The sequence below is a fragment of the Eschscholzia californica genome, unplaced genomic scaffold (assembly GCF_041429995.1).
Source record: "Eschscholzia californica isolate CP2 unplaced genomic scaffold, dmEscCali1.0.p SCAF_4, whole genome shotgun sequence".
Classification (NCBI taxonomy): domain Eukaryota; kingdom Viridiplantae; phylum Streptophyta; class Magnoliopsida; order Ranunculales; family Papaveraceae; genus Eschscholzia; species Eschscholzia californica.
In genome coordinates this window covers 23535674-23557535 of record NW_028238461.1, presented here as the reverse complement: position 1 = coordinate 23557535, position 21862 = coordinate 23535674, and the positions used below count along the sequence as shown (strand labels likewise).

Sequence of the window (21862 nt, the reverse complement as noted above, 5' to 3'; positions counted from 1 at the left end):
TATCGTCCCTTTGAACTACCGGTGCAAGCATATATATATATATCACAGGTAGGGAATAATTGTTGAGAGAATGAGGGTTTAGGTCTATCAACTGGTTTTGGTTCAGATTTCGATTTTAAAGCCTCGTTATGTTCATCTCCTCTCTCAGAATTTGTAAGATCCCCGGGTATATCTACCTTCATAGGGGTCTCCAAGTTAGATATTTCATCTATTTCGAGAGTGGAACTAAACGTAACACATTTAACACTAGCACTAGGTGTATTACCTTCACCTGTACCCTTGGAATTTGTTGGAGTTTGGGGTTGGGAAACCCTTTTCTCGATGTCTTTCAATTTTTCCTCCATCTCTTTAAGGGCGTGCAAGGTGTTTTGGTTAATCTGAGTTTCTGCCTCATAAAATGATTTCAAAACATCTTCAAGAGTCCTCTCATGATGAGACGCATAAGAACCAACTAAGGGCTCTTGAAGATTCTCATAATCATTGGTAAAGACATCACTCCTCGAACCTACGGGCTTCATATGAGTGTTTACGACATTTGTGCATCCTAGCGAGACATCTCGACAAAGAGAAATAGTATGGCATTTACTCGCTAGGTATTCTCGACTTGCACAAATGCTACAGACACTATCAGTCGCTAAATCACCATCATGTATATCTATAAATTCTTTCCGAGACACGTCGAAAATTTTATCATGGACTTCCCCATTTTCCTTTAAAAAGCATATGCCTCTTTTTGAGTAATGGTTTCTTTCGGCTATATCTCGGTCACTATTAACGGGTGTGTCCCAATCTTAGGTCTTCTCCGCTAAAAGGTCGAGATACTCCCAAGCCTCATTAGGACTTTTACTCATAAATTCTCCGTTGCACCACTTCCACAAATTTTTTCAATTTAGAGGTCAACTCATCGTAAAAGAACCTGATGACCCTCCATGTTTCGTAGTTATGATGTGGACATGAGATAAGGAGGTATTTAAATCTCTCCCAACACCTGAAGAAGGTCTCCTCTTTGTTTTGCTCAAAGTTCATAATTTCTCTTCTTAAGGTGTTGGTTCGATGAGTGGGGAAGAACTTTTTCAAAAACACCCTATTTATCTCATCCCAACTTCTTATAGTCCTAGGCCTTAAAGAATGAAACCATATCTTCGACTTTTATTTGAATGAAAACGGAAATAATTTGAGCTTAGCGATTCCCTCAAGTTCTCAATTGATTGGGAGTATCGAGCAAATCTCATCGAACTCTCTCAAATGAAAATATGGATCTTCATTCTCTAGGTCTCGAAATATAGGAAGTAATGGAATAACCTCAGGGTCTGTGTCTAAGTTACACTCATTACTCGGAAATATGATGCATGAAGGTATACTGGCCATATTAGGTTCAAGGTAGTCTCTAAGACTTCTAAGTGGTCGATGAACCTCATACCCACCATTCCAACTATCATTCCCATAAACAGCCATTGAAGCACAATTAAAGCAAAATGCAAGCAATCACGAGTGTTCAATTCAACTACTACTATTAATAATAGACAAGATACAAATGCACTTAAGCCGCTCAAATAGGTAAAGGTTAGGGAATGATACTAGAGGTGACGTTTGTTACCACAATTGGATCCTCTTCCCTTTTCTTGTCTCTACCTTTTTATCCCCAAACTTGTTTGCTTTCGTCCTTTAAAGCTCCTTGGATGAGTACTCCAAAGAAAACAAGAATTAAAAGAAGCTAAAAAAACAAAGAAAATAAACGTCCAAGTAAGCAAATAACACTAAACTAATGAACAAAACACGTAAACGATATCTAAACTACTAAACCTATCCCCGGCAGCGGCGCCAAAAACTTGATGCACCTGAAAAGGTTGCACACCCAAGCGAAGGTATCAAGTAGTAATCCGGCAAAGCCGGGATCGATCCAAGGATAGGAAGGTAGTTTGGATGTCGAAGGGTCTTATCCCTCGGTTTAGATGTCAAATACTAACTTAGACTAAAAAGGAAAGAAACAAAGATAACGGGGGTTTTTGGATTGATTAAGCAATAAGAAATAAAACAAGTAAAACTAAATACGTAAGGTAAAACGGGTGAGAGGGATTCGAGAGAAGAGTTCGGAGGGACAAAAGTCGGGAGGTGATGAGACACGAAAATGTCTCATCTGAATCTCTTAACTCGGGTTAGTTAGTCACTTTCGAGCGGTTACTCTAATTATTTTCCTATTTTTCTTACTCAGGTGGTTTCTATGCAATTGAGCACTGGAAATGGTTAAAAACGAGAGAAAGACGAACAAAAGGGTAGTTTGGTCATTTGGAGATTCTGGTATGTTAACCAATGTTGATGTCGGATAAAAAGTAGAGTCCAAGACGAGGCCGTGGGTGAAAACGGAAGTCAAAATGGAGTCCGGATGGAGAAACTAGAGCAGGTCAAAGTTTGAGTCAATTCAATTGACTAAAGTCACATATATCGATCAATGACACGTGTACAGAGCCATGACGTCACCGTGTACTATTGAGATTGAAGAAAGATTTTAGAGATCAATGGAAAGAGATGATTAAGAGATTTAAAGATTGGAATTTCTTAACAAAGAAGATGGAGATACTGTTAGATATATTTAGAGAGAGAGAGAGAAAGAGACATTTTCTTTCTCTTCTCTAATTCTTTAGAATGAAAACAGAGATTACAGGAAACATTTGAAATTAAGATTGAGAGAAGATTTTCTTTCTCTTCTCTGGTTCTTTAAATGAAATAGAAAACAGAGATTGATAGAGAGGATATCCTAGGAAGAGCTGGAGATTGATAGGGAATTCTTTTCTCTCTTATTCCTTGAAATAGAAAGAGAGAGATGATTTGATTGGGATACTTAACAATGAAAGAAGGATTCGGCTGATATTTGAGAGGGGGAGAGCTTGATCTTTTTGGTTGATTGAAGAAGAAATAGAGAAGATTTTGTTCTCTGATTTAGAAAGATTAAGAGCTGGAGATTTTATGTGATTTTGACAATAGAGATAAAGCTGGAACCAGAGGAGTCATCTTCGGCTGAATCTTTTCTCATATATATCATCTCTCAAACAGAGAAGAGGAGAATCTTCTGCTGGAACCAAAAACAGGGACTGAACTAGAAAGAACAGGTGCTCTGTTCTTCTTCCTCTCTCCAGAGCTTCCATGGTATAATTTTAGAGGGAGAGAAGGAGAAGTAACAGAGTCGTTCTTCAGTTTCTTGGTTGTTTTTCATAAGAAATTCAGAGAGAGAGAGAGAGAGAGAGAGATCCACTAAAACAGAGAAGCTTCATCCTATTCTTTTTCTATATATTTCTTTGAGAGAGAATTGTAGAGAGAGAGACAGAGAGAATTTTATGTTGTGATCTGTTAAGTTTTAATGAGAGAGAAAGGGCTGGACTGAACAGAATACCTGGAACAGGGAGGCTTCATGAACTGATCATCATCATCTCTTCAAGGAACAGGAGCTTTTATCTTCTTCTTCTTTGCTTGTAATTGAATTTTTTGTGAGAGAAAGTTGAATCACAATGAGAGAGAGAGAATAGGAGTTGGATGTAACAGATGATGATTTCAGAGAGAGAGAGAGAGAGAGAGAGAGAGAGAGAGAGAGAGAGAGAGAGAGAGAGAGAGACTTAAGAGGCTGCCATCTTCTTCATCATATCATCTTGAAGTCTCAATTTGGTGATCTCTATCTTGTTCTTTCTTTGTTCTAAATTTTCCAGTTAAACCCTTATCTGAGATGCTTTAATGATCATGAGTAACTAATTTTCTAGTCTAGGGATTTGATGAAGTTATGGTTTTACACGAATATTGATTTATTTATTTATTTTTATTTTTTTTGGAAGTCGACTACGATCTACGTAAGTCGTTACATTTGGCACTTGATATATCATAGATGTGATAAACTCGATAACCGCCCACTCAAACACTAACAGAACCGGGCCTATAGCCCAACAAGACATGGCCTAAAGCCCAACAACATTATTTACTCTCTAATAACCCCAATTCAAATAACCAAAGATTCCACCTTCTCTGGGATTCGAACCTGGGACCTCTAGGGATTTCTGGAGTTTATGTCAACACCTTGGAACCACTTGGGCTACCAACTGTTGACACGAATATTGATTTATTATCTTACAAATTTGATAGGCAACTCATGTGAATTGATTTTTGATTAATGTTCGTAATTCTTCTTCGCTTTATATTGTTAAGTTGATTTGTCATATTTAGAGTAGTATCTTTAATGACTAATGCTTCTTAGTTAATAGTCGAATGTTGAAACACGGCTAATCTTTCATTGCTTATGCTTCATAAGTCTTGATCCATCATATTTAGGTTAGGTTCTTTAATGATGGATACTTGGTAGTTGATAAGTAATAGTTAGAGTTCAATAATTAATCATAGTGAGCTATAAAAGATATGAGATTTAGGTCAACGGTTGTGGATGATTAGAACGGATTCGAAATCCTAGGCTCTCTCTCCATTTGAGTTCACTTCCCATTTTTTTACTTGTCTAATTATTTGCGTTAGTATTTTATCACCAAATCAATTTCGAAAAGAAAACCGTTTACTTCTAAGTTTCAGAATAGATTGACTTAGTCTCTGAGGAACGAACAGGTCTTACCGGATTTATTACTTGACGCCCGTGCACTTGCGGGTGTAGACCTATTTAGGGTAACCTTTTAGGCCCATCAGGAGGCAACAAGAGTCGGGAGACAAATAAGTGAGCGAGGTGTCGAAGTCCGGGAATCCCTAATGATAAATCTATGACTATGTTTAGTTCGATCTAATGTGTCGAGGTAAATCGATATTCGACTCCTAAAGTAGATGTCTCTAAGTACTACGTATATCCGGAGATCATACTTAGTCAAACAAACATCATAAATCGGTTAATCCCGAGTCATCGAAAGTGTCGTCTAGTCGCCTAACTATGTGAAGTGCATGACAAGACACATGAAAATATGACTTAGACTACGATCTATATCGAATACTTCGTTTCGTCTATTAACTATGCGAATACATGCACTTCACATAGTTAAACATAATCACGATCAAAACGATAATCGAAATAAATGAACATCAATTCGTAATCAAAACATCAAATCATATTAAACATAATCACGAATTCATCACATTTCATCTCATATAATCAACACACTAAAGTTAGCTAAACATGGTAATTGAATAAGAAATGGAAAGGAAATGATGAGAGAATCCCCCTTTTTCAACGGGGGATGGGATTTAAGTCCAAAATCGCATGATCAACGAGTCTAGAGACCAAAGATAATCTGAAATAGAAAATAAATCCACTCAAAGTAATTACATGTATATCCTCTTATTCTCTTTTACTGCCTAATCTATCCTAAGGTAAAAACAAAACAACCCAAAATAAAAGATACCATAATATATAGAGAGTCATTAAATTGTTTCTTCAAAAACAAACTTTCTTTCCTTGGAAAAATTTGCCTTTTCCGTTTAACATAACAATAAAATATAGCCTTTTCTGTTTCAAAAAAATAACCAAAAAAAAGTTGCCTTTTCCTCAAATATCAAAACGAAGAGAGAGAGGGAAAGTCTTATCTTAAACACGCCCAAAATAAACCTAACAGAGAGAGAGAGCATCGAGTAGGAGAGAGGGAGAATCTATTGTTGGTTTCGTTCATCATCATCAACAGTAAAGAGTAAGTTATTTTGGTTTTCCCCATTTTTGTTGTTCCTTCAACTTTGTTTATGATTTAGATTGATTTCTACAACACAAAACGAATTAGGTTTTGATTTTTACAACTTTAACTATGATTTATTTTTCTAAAATTGATTAGCTAATAAGAAATTTCTAGGGTTTAGTTGTTTCGAAGTGATTTAATGGAAGTTAGTTTCAAAACTCTATAATCAGTTCAAAGTGAAGAGTATGTTTCTTTTTTGCATGCAACAAAAAAATTGTATGGTTACCTTGTCTTTGTTGTTGTGTAATTTCTTTGAAGAAATAACATATGAAGCTTGATCTCTTTATAATTGTAGTTACTACTACATCTTCTGCTTAAATTTTTTATTTTAGACCGACAATTTAGGGTTCTATCTAATTTAGGATTATGTATTGTAGACTTTCAAGCATAGTGTTAGATCCAGAATATAGTTACTTTCAATAAAAACTTAATATTTTGTCTAGCATTATTAAGTTTCTTATAAAACTTTATCAATGGTTACCTGTCAAACCTGATTTTTTGACAACCATAGAACATTACATGGTGTAATATAGAAAAAAATGAGAGAATAAATTGAACTGTAAAAATAATGTCATTTTTTTGGCTATCATTTTTGAAGTTTATCATAGAAACTTGAAATGGTTACTGTTCAAAACTGGTTTCATAAGAAAAATGACTTATTTGACTAGCATTTTTTAGTTTCTTATAGAAACGCATAAATGGTTACAACCCAAAGATGTTGAATTGGTTTGTTGTTTGAACTTTGACAAGCCTGATTGTGGGTTGTATGTGATTTTGCATATGGAAGAACTTTATATCGAATCGAACTATAAACATTTTCCTAACGAGATGGCAAAAGATGATTGGACAAAACTAGCGCAAAGAAAGAGGGGTGAACTAACTTGGTTGTTGCTGAATGAATCGAAGGATATATGGAGAAAAAATGTTTAAGTACTTTAACTTGTATTTTGTAACAGCTATGTGATAAAACGTAGCAAACATGTTTATGTTTTAAGTTTGAATAACATCTTGAGCAGTTATGGGATTATTTATCAATGTTCTATAATACCACAATTATATTATATTTTGGATGTCGTTCAACAGGTTTATAGATATGATAAAGATGTTACTCAAATTTCTTGGACACTACTGAAACTATACAATTATAATACGTGGTAGGGCAAAGGCATGATGAACTCAAACACTTAATGCTGAATCTATTGATAACATATATAACTAAGGAAACAAATAGTTCATACAAAAATATATAAAAAATCTGGACATTTTGATTAAAATATAACAAAGGCTAAAACCAACCTGCTTTGATTGTATTAAAAATTGCTAAATTGCTAGAAACATCAAACAAATTTTTCTAGCAATTTCCAATGGGTATAAAGATACCCGTATGATGTTGACAAAATTTCACCAACATTACCAGTATTTTTTCAGTTTTTCGACATTTTGTAACTTACTCTAGCCAAATCATAATACCAACTGAAACATTGATCCAAATACATATGAGTATAACTACAATAATATCGTAACCATTGATAAAATTTAATAGGAAGTAGGAAAATCCTCTTGTTTAAATACGATAATCTGGTAACATTGATCAAATTCTCTAAACATATAAAAGACATAAATAGAATATTTATGTTTCTAGCAGAATAAGTAAACCTGCATAATCAAAATTTAAGTTAGTTATTATATAGCTGTCGTGCATGAGGCACTATTGTGATAAGCCGGTTTTTTACACCGACCGCAAACCCTCATTTTTTTTGGGTATGAGCTCTCTCTTCTTACTGTCCTTGGTTTTCCCGGTTTTCTCTTTGTTAACGGAGGTAGTGTTCTTGTTTCATCGTTGTACTCCATTGACTCATCATAATTTGGTATTGGGTAGACATAATATTGATAAGTGTTGACGAACGCTTGTTTGGTGAAAATGATCAAAAAAACTTGTCGTATCACCGTCATAATTCTTGATGCACAACATAGCATGTTGACAAGGGATACCATCTATCGACCACCTACCGCAACTACATGTGAGATCAATGAGATTGACAGAGCGGGTAGGAAATGAGCATACCTCATACACAAGCTACTATAACAAATTCATAATAGATGTCACTAGCATCCATAAAATGCTATCAGAATACGAGAAATGTAACAAAAACAATTTCACCTTATACATTTTAATTACTAAAAAGTATTTGTTAACCCACTGTAACAAATTCATTCAACAGATACTGATAGATTGTAGAATATGCTAGTAGAATCAATAGGATGCTAGAAAAATAGTATTTGCATTTTAACCTACTGTAATAAATACATTCAACAGATGCTAATAGAATGTAAAAAATGTTATTAGAATCAATAAGATGATAACAAAATAGTATCTGGTTTTTAACCTATTGTAACAAATTCATAACAGATGCTAATAGAATGTAGAAAATGCTAGTAGCATACAGAAAATGTAGCAAACACAATTTCACTTTATAAAACTTTTTTATGAAAAAAATATTGAATTGATAGAGAGTTCAACATTCACTTTTTACCAAAAAGTGATAAAAAATGTTACATATAAGCTTTTTGTTAGAGTAAATAATTATTTTAAGAAGATTGTAGTAATAGAGATTTATAGATTCTAACGATCAATTTAAGTTGGACATACCTCACAAACGAATTTGTAGATTTCTAATTAGATCGAGGTAGAGATAAAACGCAAATCAAAACTTCATACTTTCTTGAAGTTCAAAAAACAAAGAGTTACAGAGAGAGAAATTCGTTTTTGGGATTGAGCATCTCGTTTTAGGTAAATATCCATTGATTTGGTAGGCTACTTTAATCAAATACAACGAATTTAGAAACAATATACTTTCTTGAATTCAAAGAATATAGAGTTACATAGATAGAAACTCGTCTTTTTTAGAAGGTAACTCGTTTTTGTTAAATATCCACTGATTTGGTTATATATTTATGGAGTTTATGGAAATAAAGATTGGTATTAAATATCCAACATAAATATTCTTTCATAAAATTTATGGAAAGAGTTATTAACTTAACCAGTATAAACCTTTGGTTTACCAATGGTTAAAAAATATTGGGTTAATTCCATTTTGGCCCCCTAAAGATGACCAACTCACCAAAATGGCCCCCTAAAGATGACCAGCTTCCAATTTGGCCCCCTTCTGGGTTATTCAGTCAGTCAAATTTAACTGTTGACTTAACTTGTCCTTTTCTACCCCTCTCTTCAAACTCCTTCCCATCCTATCCTTTGTCATTTCCTTTACCAACTTCGCCATTTAAAAAAAAACTTTAATGTAATTTTTTTCTCTTTTTACTTTTTTTTTTATGAAAGTCTCTCTTTTTACTTAAACACCCTAACTTCCTCCCTCTTTTCTTCTCTTCATCTTCCCTCTCTCTACTTTCTCTCTGTAGAAATGCTTGTGGGTGATTTTGGATTAAGTGGTAATGGGAGGCAAGAAGAAAATTAAATGTAATTATCTTCCCCAAAACACTTGTCATCCTCACAATCATCTCACCTCTTATTCCTCCACCTCTATCATCACACTTCCCTCTTTCTCTCTCTCTCTCTAAAATCCTCAAGCCCCCTTCTTCCTCTTTCTCTCTTAAACAAATCTCCAAACTACAATCATCACCTCAAAATTTCAAGAGCCCTATTTTTCTCTCTCTAGAAAAGTGAAGATGTCATAAGGTGATGTAGTACATGAACAACCACCAAAGTCACCCTTACAAACCCAAAGACTACTTTCATTTCCCTAATTAAATGCTCTGGCTTTAATAATAGTCTTATCAGCAAGTGGAATGGTAAGTATACAAGATTTCTCCTTTGTTGTCGTATCTTTCTTCTACATTCTCTTCCTCTCCAAAGTTGCATTCCCACCTTTATCCCCATCGATTGAAAACCCACCGATCTTTGGTGAAAAAAGACGAATCTTGACTATTTATGTCTCAATTGCTGCCCTAATTGGTTTGTTCTTACCCATTGCTTACATTTTCATGGAATCTATGATGGTGATAAAGAAGAGATTAAAGCAGCAGCTCCCCATGTTTTCCTTTTAGCTAGTCAAGTTTTTATGGAAGGAGTAACATATTCAGATCGGTTTTCATTGCCAATTAGGGTAATGGTACCTGTTTTTTATAATGCAATGAGGGTTTTGAGTATAATGGAATGGTTGAAAGCTGAAATAGGGAAAGTTGATGAAGTATATAGTGGATGAGAGATGAGATTGTATATTGGAAGAGGACTTGCTTTTGCTGATATGGGTTTTTGGTCTTTTAATTTGTTTGGGTTTTTGTTACCTGTTTATGCACCCAGGCCTTTCAAAAGATATTATGGGTACAAGGATAAAGTTTGATTACCACTTAATCCAAAACCACCCACAAGCATTTCTAGAGAGAGAAAGTAGAGAGAGGGGAGATGAAGAGAAGAAAAGAAGGAGGAAATTAGGGTGTTTAAGTAAAAAGAGATAAGAATTACATTAAAGTTTTTTTAAATGATGATAGCTGGTAAAGAAAATGACAAAGGATAGGATGGTAAAGCGTTTGAATAGAGGGGTAGAAAAGGAAAAGTTAAATCAACAGTTAAAGTTGACTGACGGAATAACTCAAAAGGGGGTCAAATTGGAAGCTGGTCATCTTTAGGGGGCCATTTTGGCGAGTTGGTCATCTTTAGGGGGCCAAAATGGAATTAACCCAAAAATATTTATGAAAGGGCAAAAATGAGAGATAATTAAAGGATTGATGCATGGGGCCCACCAAATAGTTATTTTTTGGACTTATTTTACATTTTCGGTTTATTTTGGTTTTATTTTATTTATTGATTTAGGAGTGGATATATGGCTCATTACCCCCCTTATTTTTGGACCTTAAACTCAAAAATCCCTTTTTCAATGTGGATCGAGGCTAAGATCGTCGGAAAATATGAGTCTTTCAGGTGCAGCCGATCTCCCCTTAGCAAATTCTGGGTTCCCCATAGCGACCACCATCATCTTCTCCATTTAGAACACAACCTCCATTAAAGCTAACCCTAGCCTTCTTTCTCTAGAACTTTTTAGTCCAAAACTAAATCAAACCACATGGGTAGCTAGCCAAGATGATGGGGAGCAAAAGCCCCAAGGCCGGAACACCATGAAAATTCCGGCCAAAGATAAGAAGAATCCGGCCAACTTAGCTTGAAATCCGGCAAAATGTGTTGTCCCGGGCCGGATGCTTGCATGTGCGCGTCCCATGAGCAGACCCGTGCCAAGAAGCTTCTGCAGACGCGTCCTAGTGCCGGATCGCTCTGTCCCGATCTGTTGCTCCTGCCCGAGCTGATCTGCACAGACTGGAAGCTTCCACAAGCTCGGCCTGCTGCTGTTCCGGCCTGTTGTCCCGTCTTCCCGAGCTGCTGCTCGTGTTGCAGTCGAGCAGCAGCTCGACCGGCCAAAGCTAGGTCGGCCTAGTGTGCTGGCCGGCCTATGCTTTGGCCGGATCCTCCTTCTTGCTCTCTTTTTCTCTCTCTCTCAAGCTTTCAAACTCAAGAACAAGAACCCTAGACTTAGTCAAACTTGACTAAGTCTTAAACCATTTTGACTTGGACCAAAAAGGTGCCCATAGAATCTCTATTATTCTCTTCCTCTTTGGGCTCTTGGGTTGGGCTTCTTTCTAAAGCAAGGGAGTGCCTTCATCTTGTCTCTACATTTAGAACCAAGGGAGTGCCTTCATAGAATCCTTGCTTCAAGACTGAACCTCGACTTCTTTCATTCACAACTTCTCCGTCCGAACTCCGAATCGACTTCCGTTTTCACCGTCGGACTCGTCATTGACTTCACTTTTTGTTGACTTCTGATTTTGACCAAAATAACCAAAATACCCCTGGTTCTCTTTTCTCCCCTTTTGCCGCATAAGATAAAAATGTGATAATTCGCTCTCTTTATTCCGAACCACACGCCAAACCCCAAATAAACTACCTAGCAATAAAAACACATAAATAATTAGAAATAAAACTCGAAAAGAACTAACTCATCAAAGTTAAGTGACCTAAATGTGGCATTTTCACGCCACATCATAATGCCTCATAGAGGGACTTCCCATCAAGAAGCTTAGTAGGAAGACTATTGAGAATGTAAGTAGCAAATTCGAAAGCATCAAATCAAAATTTCTTTGGGACAGAATCTTGGAAACAAAGTGTATTAGCCATCTCTGTTATTTGCCAATTTTTCTTCTGAACTTTGCCATTTTGCTGAGTATATGGACAAGATATCCTAAGGAGAATTCCATTGTCATCTAGATATTTCTTGAACTCTCCTTTAGTTAATTCAGGGGCACCATCGCACTGAAAGAATTTCACCTTAACAGATAGTAGATTTTCATAAGCAGATTTGAATTTCTTGAAGAAACTAAAGCTATCACTTCTTTGTTTCATAAGATAAATGCATAAAAATCGACTGTGATCATTCACAAATAGAATATAATATCTTATTCCATAGGTTGTAGAATGCCTCAAATGTCACGTATAACGAATAAGATGAAGTGGAGCTGGAGTCAAGCTAGAAGATAACTCAAAAGGCTAACATTTGCTCTTACCAAGTAGACAAGGTTCACAGACATGTGGTAGGTCTTCAGATGTCATGTGAATCAAATTACATTTATGAAGAGACTAAAGAACTCCTTTGACAGTATGACCAAGTCTCCTATGGCATAAGTAAGAAAAGCAGTCAAATTTGCAGATAACGCCTCTATTTGAGTTGTAGATAGACTATCAAACTCAATAGGATACAAATTATTTACCATTGGTCCTTATGTAATTGTAAATTGAGAAAATAAATCCTTGACACTATATCCCCAAGGAAAAAATCTCCACGGAGCAGTCATTGTCCTTAATGAACTTAGAAATAGATAGCAAATTTGTTCTAAAACTAGGAACAAGTAAAATATTATTCAAATCAAACTGATGTGAAGAATTCATATCTTCAGAGTGACCAATGCTCATAATAGGAATAAATTTGCCAGTTTCAACCATAACAAGTTCAACTCCATGATAAGGTTGACAAATATAAAATACTTTTTCATCACGAGTCGACTTCATGCTCCTATATCTCCTATCCAAGAAGTGGAGTTCCTATTTGAATTTGCATTTGAAATTAAACATTCTTCAAGAATTACAACATTGCACTCTTCATCTGAAAGAAAAGTTTCTTCTTCAATATAGTTACCTTTATATGAACCATTAATGTGAAGGACAACAAAATTATGAGAAGGGTCTGCATCTCTAGAAGTAGCATATTGAAACCTACATTTGCTTGCTTCGTGGCCCCATTTTTGACATATTCCACAAGGAATAGATGAAAAAACAAAGTTCTCTTCTTTTGATTATGTATTTTCTGAGTATTATGATGATTTTGATTTGTACCTGATGTATAAGCCTTTGTTTGTTGATAATCTCTTTGTTTTGGGTGGTTTTGTGTTTTATTAGATCAATCAGAATTATATCTATAGTTTTGTTTAAGACCTGACTTTATTTGATGATTTTTCCTGTTATTCTGATTTCTATGTCTTTCTTGCTTCACGTAATATGCATTTTGATCGTCCTTCTTCTCTCGAGATGATAACCACTGTTCATGGTGAAGAAGACGAGATCTGAGCTCAGGAAAAGTAACCCGAGCAGTTCTATCATTATCTACTATAAGTTGACTAAAATCTTTTCTTAGACTCGAAGTACTATAAGAATCATCTATTTTTCTGAGATTTTTTCATTTATAGTCGTTTGTGAGTTTGAGAGTGAATTGACTTTCCTTAAATACTCACCAACCGTTGTTGATCCTTTCTTTGTATTCTGAATCTCTCGTCTGAGAAGATCGTTTAAGTTCGAACTCTTCTGCATAAATCATATTGGATAACTCTAAACTTGTTGAGAAGTTTTATTCCTAATACATTTGAAGAGATAGATCTGGAGAAGGTGTCCTTTAAACATGATTTGACAAAATTATCTTGTTTCCTCTAGATCTGATAGGTAATAATCATTACTTCTCTTCCTTCTTCAGTTATCAAAGGTGTCAGAGCTGTTATAGATCCATTTACATAACCAATTAGATCATTACTTATCAAAATTGTTTAGAATTGATCGCGCCAAAGTAAAAAAAATAGTTTCGTCAAGTTTTTCAGAAATGAAATTAGTAACATTCAGTGTTTGAGGATGAGTATGGGAAGTAGAAGACGACACTGAACCACTATTTGAGCTTGCTTCCTCCATTAATGAATTTTGTAGAACCCTTAAGCTCTGATGCCAAGTGATAATTCAGAAAAGAAGTAATATTTCATTGTATGATATTTTGGATTACATCTTTTAGTTGTACCAGTTCTAGAGAGAAAAAGAGGATCACAAGTTTTGGAGGGAAAGTTTGTTAGATCTGTAATGAGAGAAAGTTTGTATATCATGTATTTTTAAATGCGAAACAATTTTGGGGCGTTACTAAACTTGTGGTTGTCTCTTACATATAAAAAAACTTAAAAAAAAGTCTGCCTAAAATATAATGAGAGAAAGTTTTAGAGATTGAAAATAGCTACAAAAGAATGAAAAGAAAGTATAAAACTGAATGTAAATATTTAGTGAAAGAAAATACAAAATTTAGAAAACAGAAAATCTAGAGAGAAAAAATTGTAAAGAAAGAATGAATATTTTGTTGAGATTGAAGAGAGAAAATATGTGTGAAAGGAAATAAAAGAAAAAAAGGGAGAGATAAAGAGTGAGAAATATTGAGAGATTAGGGAGAAAGAATAACATTCAGAGAGAAAAAATAATTTGAAAGAGAAATTAGAAATAGAAACCAGTTGAAAGTTTAAATAAAACATCATGGTCCAAAAATCTGCTTCGGGTCCATTTATATGCGATTAGACAACAGAAGGGGAAAAAATCAATTAGTCTACAAATATGACATTATGAACATAACATACATAATTTTGTATCAAAACCCGAAAATTGTGAGAGGAAGACTTGAAAATTTGGAGAGGCAAAAACAATCATTTTAACAGATTTGTCGAATTCATTTGTCCATTTATATTATATCATGTGTGATCTTTCGATTGCTCTTTTGATATAGAGTTACACAAACTTTTGGTTCTCATAATCAAAACGATCGTAGTTCTTAAGATTTTTTTTTTTCTCACTCTAGATTTCTCGTATTTTTGCAATACCTTAGGAATTATCATATACGTTGTTTCTTCTTGCGCCATTTCCCTGTTAGTCAACTAGGAATATCGGAAAGGCAGAAACGTCATTATCCGCCGTAACTATTATTCGAGTGGGCTATAGGCTCACAAATAGAAACATAAATGGATTTAAGCCAATGGCCCTGAAGTTTATATTTTTTTGACCTGTGGTTCTGTTCCTTTGCCCATTCTAGTCCATTGAGAATGGCCATAGCTTCACTTTCTCCGCTATTTCTCGCATTGGAAGTTTTAACCTGAGCTTCAATAAATTTGGATTCTACATTATGAATAATTAGGCTAATTCCAATGTTTGATTCAACTGTTGTAAAGGATGCATCTACATTCATCTTGAGGAAGGGGTCGATTGGCGGTTGCCATTTTTCGATAGATTTTTGTTTGTGTTTCACTAACTTTTTATTGACTTTTGGGAATGCTATAATCATATTGATCACCATTTTAATGTCATTAATCTCGTGTTGGAAACAGTGTTCACATCTCGTTTTCTATATGATCCATAGAATGATCGCATAGTGTATATCATCACAAGTGTAGCATTGTTGTAAAGGGTCTTGTCACGAGAAAATTCAATCAGATAAAGATGCTATATTTCCAGCTCTTATGTTGAAATAAGTAGAGTAGTAATGGACAACTTTTTAGAAGGACAAGAATTAAGAAAATAGAAAAATGCTAAATGTACATAAAATCTTAAGTTAATTTGTGACATCATCATTCACCTAGATAAAATAACAGTCTAGAAGGCAGTAAAATTTTGAAGGATTTTGTCTTTTAGTGAAGGAGAGTCGGCATGTCACTCGTGTATATAGAAGTCCCCTGAGTCCTGATTCGGAGACAACCGTCCAAATCCTTTTGTACTTATTAAGTTACCAAATTAGTATAATATTTTGGATATATATATAAAAAAAAGAACGGATTAGGAAAGTGAAAATTAGGGATAGAATTGCATTTCTACTCATATTAGACTTACCAAATTTTCAAGTGTGGTTTTAAGGAGCAAGGCGTTTTCTCACTCTATTTTGATCAGATTTCAGGTCTGGGAGTGGGTGATTGATCAAAAGAGGTTTCAACTTCCTTGGGTAAGTTATTTGTCTTTCAACTTTTTAACCTTATTCTTATGTTTCTTGGATCATATTTCATCTCAAATTAAAAAAAAAACCTTTTTCATGTAATTTGATCTTTAATTCATTTGTTTATAATCAACCATCATATCAACAATTAGTTTTTTTTTGTTGAACTTCATATCAACAATTAGTTCAACAAAAAAAAAAAAACCATCATATCAACAACCCTATTAATATTTTCATTTAGTAAAGCATGTGGGGTACTTTCAACAAAAAAAAAAAAAAGCCTGTGGGGTGTTTCCTATGTCTAAGTCATCCAGTGGCCAAAATTATCCAAACCTATACCCTGCCCAAAATTTGTACAAAAAGGGTTTGCTTCTGAAAAGTTGAAGAAACTAAATAGAGCATAACCATTGGGAATAACAAATAAAAATGCTAAAGGGCCTATGACAGGCCGAAAACTGAGGTGGCCGTGGCCGGCTCCCATTGGACGGGCCTTGGTGAGAGAGAAATGGTCCGTCCAGTGGGAGCCGGCCAACGTCAGATTTTGGTCTGTGGTTGGCCCACTTTTTCGGCTGTTTTGTTTAGTTGTTGTACACTAAATGAACATATACATAATACACACACATACATACACAGACAATATATAAGGAGTTACAACTTGAAGTGCTAGAAACCTTCAAACAAAGTCATAAGCTACAACAGAAGCTACCAAACTGCAGCCTGTTTTCTAGAATTCTACCTCTAACAAGGTATGGCATTAGAAATTGCAATTTTAAGTTCATACATTTTATTTTTTGCTGCGTGAGAAGTCGACATTTTTATATGAAGTAAATAAACTTCTAACTAACATAATTAGACGGTATGCACGATATCTGTTCTCTATCGGATATTTCTCGAATGTCGCCATTCTTGTGGGTAAATGTCATGTAAAATTGGTTGTACATCTTCACTTAGAAGTATGTTTTTCGAAGTAGAAGTGAAATTTTAACTATAGGAACAACTTAGGAATACGATATGCTATCCTCTCTAAATGCAGCACGATATGCTATCCACTCTATCGGATATTTCCTTGTCAAATTTCCTGATAAAATTATGCAACTGAAGCTATATAGGGTATTGAGTGCTAACAAAAAAGCGTATTTTTAAGTAGCTACCTGCACATTTATCCTCTTAAGAGATTTATTGATTCAGATTGCTGGAAGATAGTTGAGAAGAATGGAAGGCAAGGGAGTGTTGCAAAGCAAGGAGTTGTATGAGGTATGCTTTTAATAGTTTTAATCTGTATATCTCTTTGCATTATCTCCTTTCTATGTTTTTAATTTATCAACTCCACATTGGAATTCCTTGTGGGTAGTATATATTGGAAACCAGCGTATTTCCGCGAGAACCAGAGCCTCTCAAGGAGCTGAGAGAAGCTACGGCAAAACATCCCCGGTAATTGTTTAATTTAATATGATATGATAGCTTAAAACAAATGTAACATGGACACTGTTATAAATATCCGGATCAAATGCTGGTAATGTGTCAGGTATGATAAGTGGAAAACGCTCAAAACGAAAATACAAGCTTACACACAAAATCTCCCGTTATGCCCACTGACTGGAAGTACCCGTCATGAGTATCTGACGCACACCTGCCCCAATACTAGCCATATTCTCTAACATTTAGGCGCCACACGCAATTACAAGAATAGTTCCACGTACATGATTTGTCCTTGACATGGCCTGCTTCAGATTGCCGCAAGCTTCTCTGTCTGACCAATCTAGGCGCCAAACTCACCCAAAAGGCCTAGCAAATATGTAAGACAAGGTATAATGCTATCACCCAAGTCTGGAAAGTCTTACTAATCAATGTAAGACTAAGTGCTTCGCACATTAAAGTTCCATTTCACATCAGTATCCAAGAATCCGGTACAAAAAAAAAAATCTATATGGAGTGTCCATGTTACATAGAAATTAATCTAGTTTCTTCGTCAATGAACTACGTTCTTCTGATACATTTTTTTAACCTTCTTTCTCTACACAGAGCTATAATGGCTACCGCACCAGATTCAGGGCAGTTAATGTCCTTGTTGTTGAAGCTAATCAATCCAAAGAAAACTATAGAAATTGGAGTTTTCACAGGATACTCACTCCTCCTGACTGCCCTTTCATTGCCAGATGATGGAAAGGTCTCATATATTTACCACCTAATTTATTTTTTACGAAGTCATGTCTGAGTTCCTAACTCTAAATGAATTTGTGCACAATGATGTAGATTGTAGCTATCGACTTAAGCCGAGAAGCATATGAAGAGATTGGATTGCCAATTATTCGAAAGGCTGGTGTTGAACATAAAATAGAGTTTGTCGAATCTGCTGCTCATCCAGTTCTTGACAAACTATTGGAGGATGTAAGTTTTTTCATTATTCTCCACGACTCGCACCCAATGTCAAATATCCATAAAAGTTGTCTTAACAAGGTGTATTGCACAAAACAGAGAAAGGGAAATGGTCTCTACTGTTACCTGAATATTTTCATTATTTCGTTATGACATTCGTCTTCTAAACCACTGCTTCCACTTGCATTGTGCTAGACAGGCTCTAGTATGCTGTTAATTAACTTTCTGAATTTGTATATGTTTGTTGTCTCTTGGTTTGTTTCAGCCTGGAAATGAGGGAACGTTTGACTTTGCTTACGTAGATGCAGATAAAGATAATTATCGACATTATCACGAGAAGCTATTGAAATTGTTGAGAGTTGGAGGGATGATTGTCTATGATAACACACTTTGGGGAGGAACAGTGGCAACTTCCGATGAATCTTTGGTTCCAGAGGGCAATAGAAACTCTAGACGTTTAACTATTGAGCTCAATAAGTTCTTGGCTGAGGACTCTCGCATTCAAATTTCACAGGTTCCTGTCGGCGATGGATCTACGGTTTGCGTGCGCCTGCATTAGTCTTTTATTGTCTTTATCAAAAGGATCATGCTTTAGTAAGATATTATTCTCAATGTTTTATAATCAATAGAAGCTAAGCCTCTAGGAAGAATTGAGAGATGACCTAATCAATATTTAGCATCCATAAGACTTCCTCCGTATGTTTTATTGTCTTAAGCAATATTTTGATTTTAGGCTCCGTTTGGATGTGAAAATGAATGTTTCTGATGAGAAAGAAAATCAAACAAAAAAAAGAAAATCAAACTTTTCACATGTTTTAAAGTGTTTGATGGAGAGTAGGAAAACAAGGGGTGCCTTCGTAAAGTAATGTATAAGTTGGACACAAAGATGTCCTTTTATAAAGTACTATATAAATTGGATTAGGGGGTGCTTTTAGAATTTTGTATAAATTTAATTAATGATGCGTTCGGATGTAGGATTTAAGTAAGATTCCTACGAAAAATAAGATATGGTAGGAATCAAGATTTCTTGGTTTGTCTGGCTACTAAAAATCCTAAATCGATTTATAAGTTCTAAATGGGTCGGTGGGTATATAGACCAAAATAATATTCAAAAAAGGTTTATGATCCAATCTTCTCAAAATATGGATATTTAGTCCTTTTACATTATGGACATAAAAACCCTCACTTTCTAAACACATTACCGTCAATGTCCCACGCTCAAATTTGACGTGGAGATTTATTAGCAAAAAATATGGAGATTTATTAGAAAAAAAATGGATAGAAACAAATCATAATTTCTCTCTCCTCTAAACAGATTTGGAAAACAAATTTTCTCTTTCCTATTATCCGAATCAATCAGAAACAAAAATCCTAACCAAAACGAAACGTCATCACCACGGATATTTCCAAATCAATTTTCTCTCTCTCTTTACAGATTTAGAAACCAAATCAATTTTCTCTTTCCTATTATCCGAATCAATCAGAAACAAAAATCTTAACCAAAACTACTGTAAAGTATGTATAATTTCTTCACAAGTTTTTTTTGCATGGTTATTTTTCATCATAAAGAAGATTGTTTCAACGTTATGGTGAGATTTTGGGTTGATTTTTATGGTTTTTTCTGTTGTGACATAGTTGTTCAAAGCTTCGTCATAAATCAATTTTTAGAGATCTGTTTGATAAATTATGTCAATTTCTGTCTGGTATAACTTAAATTACCGTAAAGTATGTATAATTTATTCACAAGTATCCGTGATTTACCACAGGATTTGGTAATTTTTTATAAATAACCAATGATAACAGCAAAAATTTAAAAGTTTTTAATTGATCAAACCTTGTAATTTCTGACCTAAACTGTAAATACGATATTATGTATAATTTACAATAAATTATGCAAACTTTATGAAAAATAATGAGACATTTATCACAAATAATGAAATCATGTTTCCTTTCCATGTCTTTCAATATGAACATGAAATCGCATTTCAATGGTGCCCATCCATGCACGCATTTCAATGGTGCCCATCCATGCACTATCCATTTGCAATCTTCAACAGGACACACAGCAGTAACACGCTTAGAATCATTCTTTATGAATTTGAAATCATGCCCGGTGTTGATGCTATATTGCCTAAGAGCATATCGAAAAGCTTTTGCACCCCCAGGAAATAACTGTCCTAGTTCTGTAAATATCTTATCCCAACCATCTGATTTCAGTTTGATTTTCTTATTTTGATTTGATGATTCTGCCTGGAACTCCATCTGTGATAACAAAGTGAGATAGATTAATTCAAATAAATTATATATACAAGTATATTATTTGCAGTAAATTATATGAACATTTGAATAAATTACATGTACTTTACAAAAAAGTACACAGGATTTACATATGTAAATCAAAGATGTTATAATAATGAAACGAGAACTGTTTTGATATTAAATCATACATAATGTTCCATAAATTACGTATGATTTACACAAAATAATATAATGTTAATGTTATTTGTGAAAAATTTGCAGAACCAGAACATATATTGTGTTCTCAATTTGATATACATCGCAGGGAAAAGTTTATATAATTTACGTTACATTATGGTAATTTATTCTAAAGTATATATAATGTTAATTCTGTTACGAGTAACCGTGTGACAGAATCACGTTTCATCAATCTGTACGGAAAAAAAATCAGATCTGGAGAAAATTTGAATATCATACTTTGCATAAACTCCAAATCTATTGATAACTGATATGACGATTGATTGAAAACAATAAGTAAACTCGATTTGTAAGATTTAGAAATGAAGTATTAATCTCATGAAGATCGTGATCATTAATACAAACTTTAGAGAGAGAAAGACAATAATAACTTTCTTGATCTGAAACAAATCATCAAATAAGAAAATTGTTTACCTGATTAACAATTAAGATGATGATTTTGAATAGCTCTAATGATAATGAAACAAGTTAATGGAAGATTTTCAATCGAAACATAATCAGAAAACATAAAATTTGGTTTGAGTTTTACCTAAACTTAGAAACTCAGTTTTCTGTTTTAATGGAGGATAGTTTCAGAAGATGAAGATGTAGAGAGAGAGAGAAAGATAGGACGAGAAGGTTTCGGTTACAAAGTTTTTTGTTTTAATGGAGGATAGTTTCAGAAGATGAAGATGTAGAGAGAGAGAGAAAGATAGGAAGAGAAGGTTTCGGTTACAAATTTAAGGAAGATAAAGATTTCTTTCTTCCTTTAGAGTCGGTAATTGGAGAGAGAAACAGGGAGATAAAATAGGAAAACGAATATTGGTTGATTTGAGCTTAAATTAGATCTTATATATATGGAAGGTTAGTTTAGGTATTATAAATTATTTGGTATTCTAGGGATTTGTGTTTTCTCTCTAGATGACACCAAATGGACTAGATATCAATTTGTATTATTTTTTTGGTTTTGAAACCCTTTATAGGATTAGAGAGGACTAAAAGTCCTATTAGGGTCCGTTTTTTGGATTATAAGCCCAA

The 21862-nt window shown here is 34.4% G+C and overlaps 1 protein-coding gene and 1 pseudogene across 4 annotated transcripts; both read left to right on the top strand.

Annotated features, from left to right (window-relative positions):
- Positions 1–9464: 9464 nt before the first annotated feature.
- Positions 9465–10057, top strand: LOC147543753 (uncharacterized; annotated as a pseudogene).
- A 5612-nt stretch (positions 10058–15669) lies between these two features.
- Positions 15670–19163, top strand: LOC147543752 (putative caffeoyl-CoA O-methyltransferase At4g26220). 4 transcript variants are annotated; one of them, XM_086637743.1, is made up of 7 exons: positions 15670–15982; positions 17162–17227; positions 17325–17404; positions 17996–18140; positions 18227–18361; positions 18615–18943; positions 18994–19163. In XM_086637743.1, exons 2-6 carry the CDS (start codon positions 17186–17188, stop codon positions 18906–18908), a joined length of 696 nt encoding a protein of 231 aa, XP_086493869.1. In that variant the 5' UTR covers positions 15670–15982; positions 17162–17185; the 3' UTR covers positions 18909–18943; positions 18994–19163. The 4 variants fall into 4 exon arrangements, with proteins under 4 accessions (XP_086493869.1, XP_086493870.1, XP_086493871.1 ...); XM_086637745.1 differs by adding an exon at positions 16607–16719 and having other exon boundaries at positions 15828–15982; positions 18615–19163; XM_086637746.1 differs by having other exon boundaries at positions 15837–15986.
- The last annotated feature ends 2699 nt before the right edge of the window (positions 19164–21862 follow it).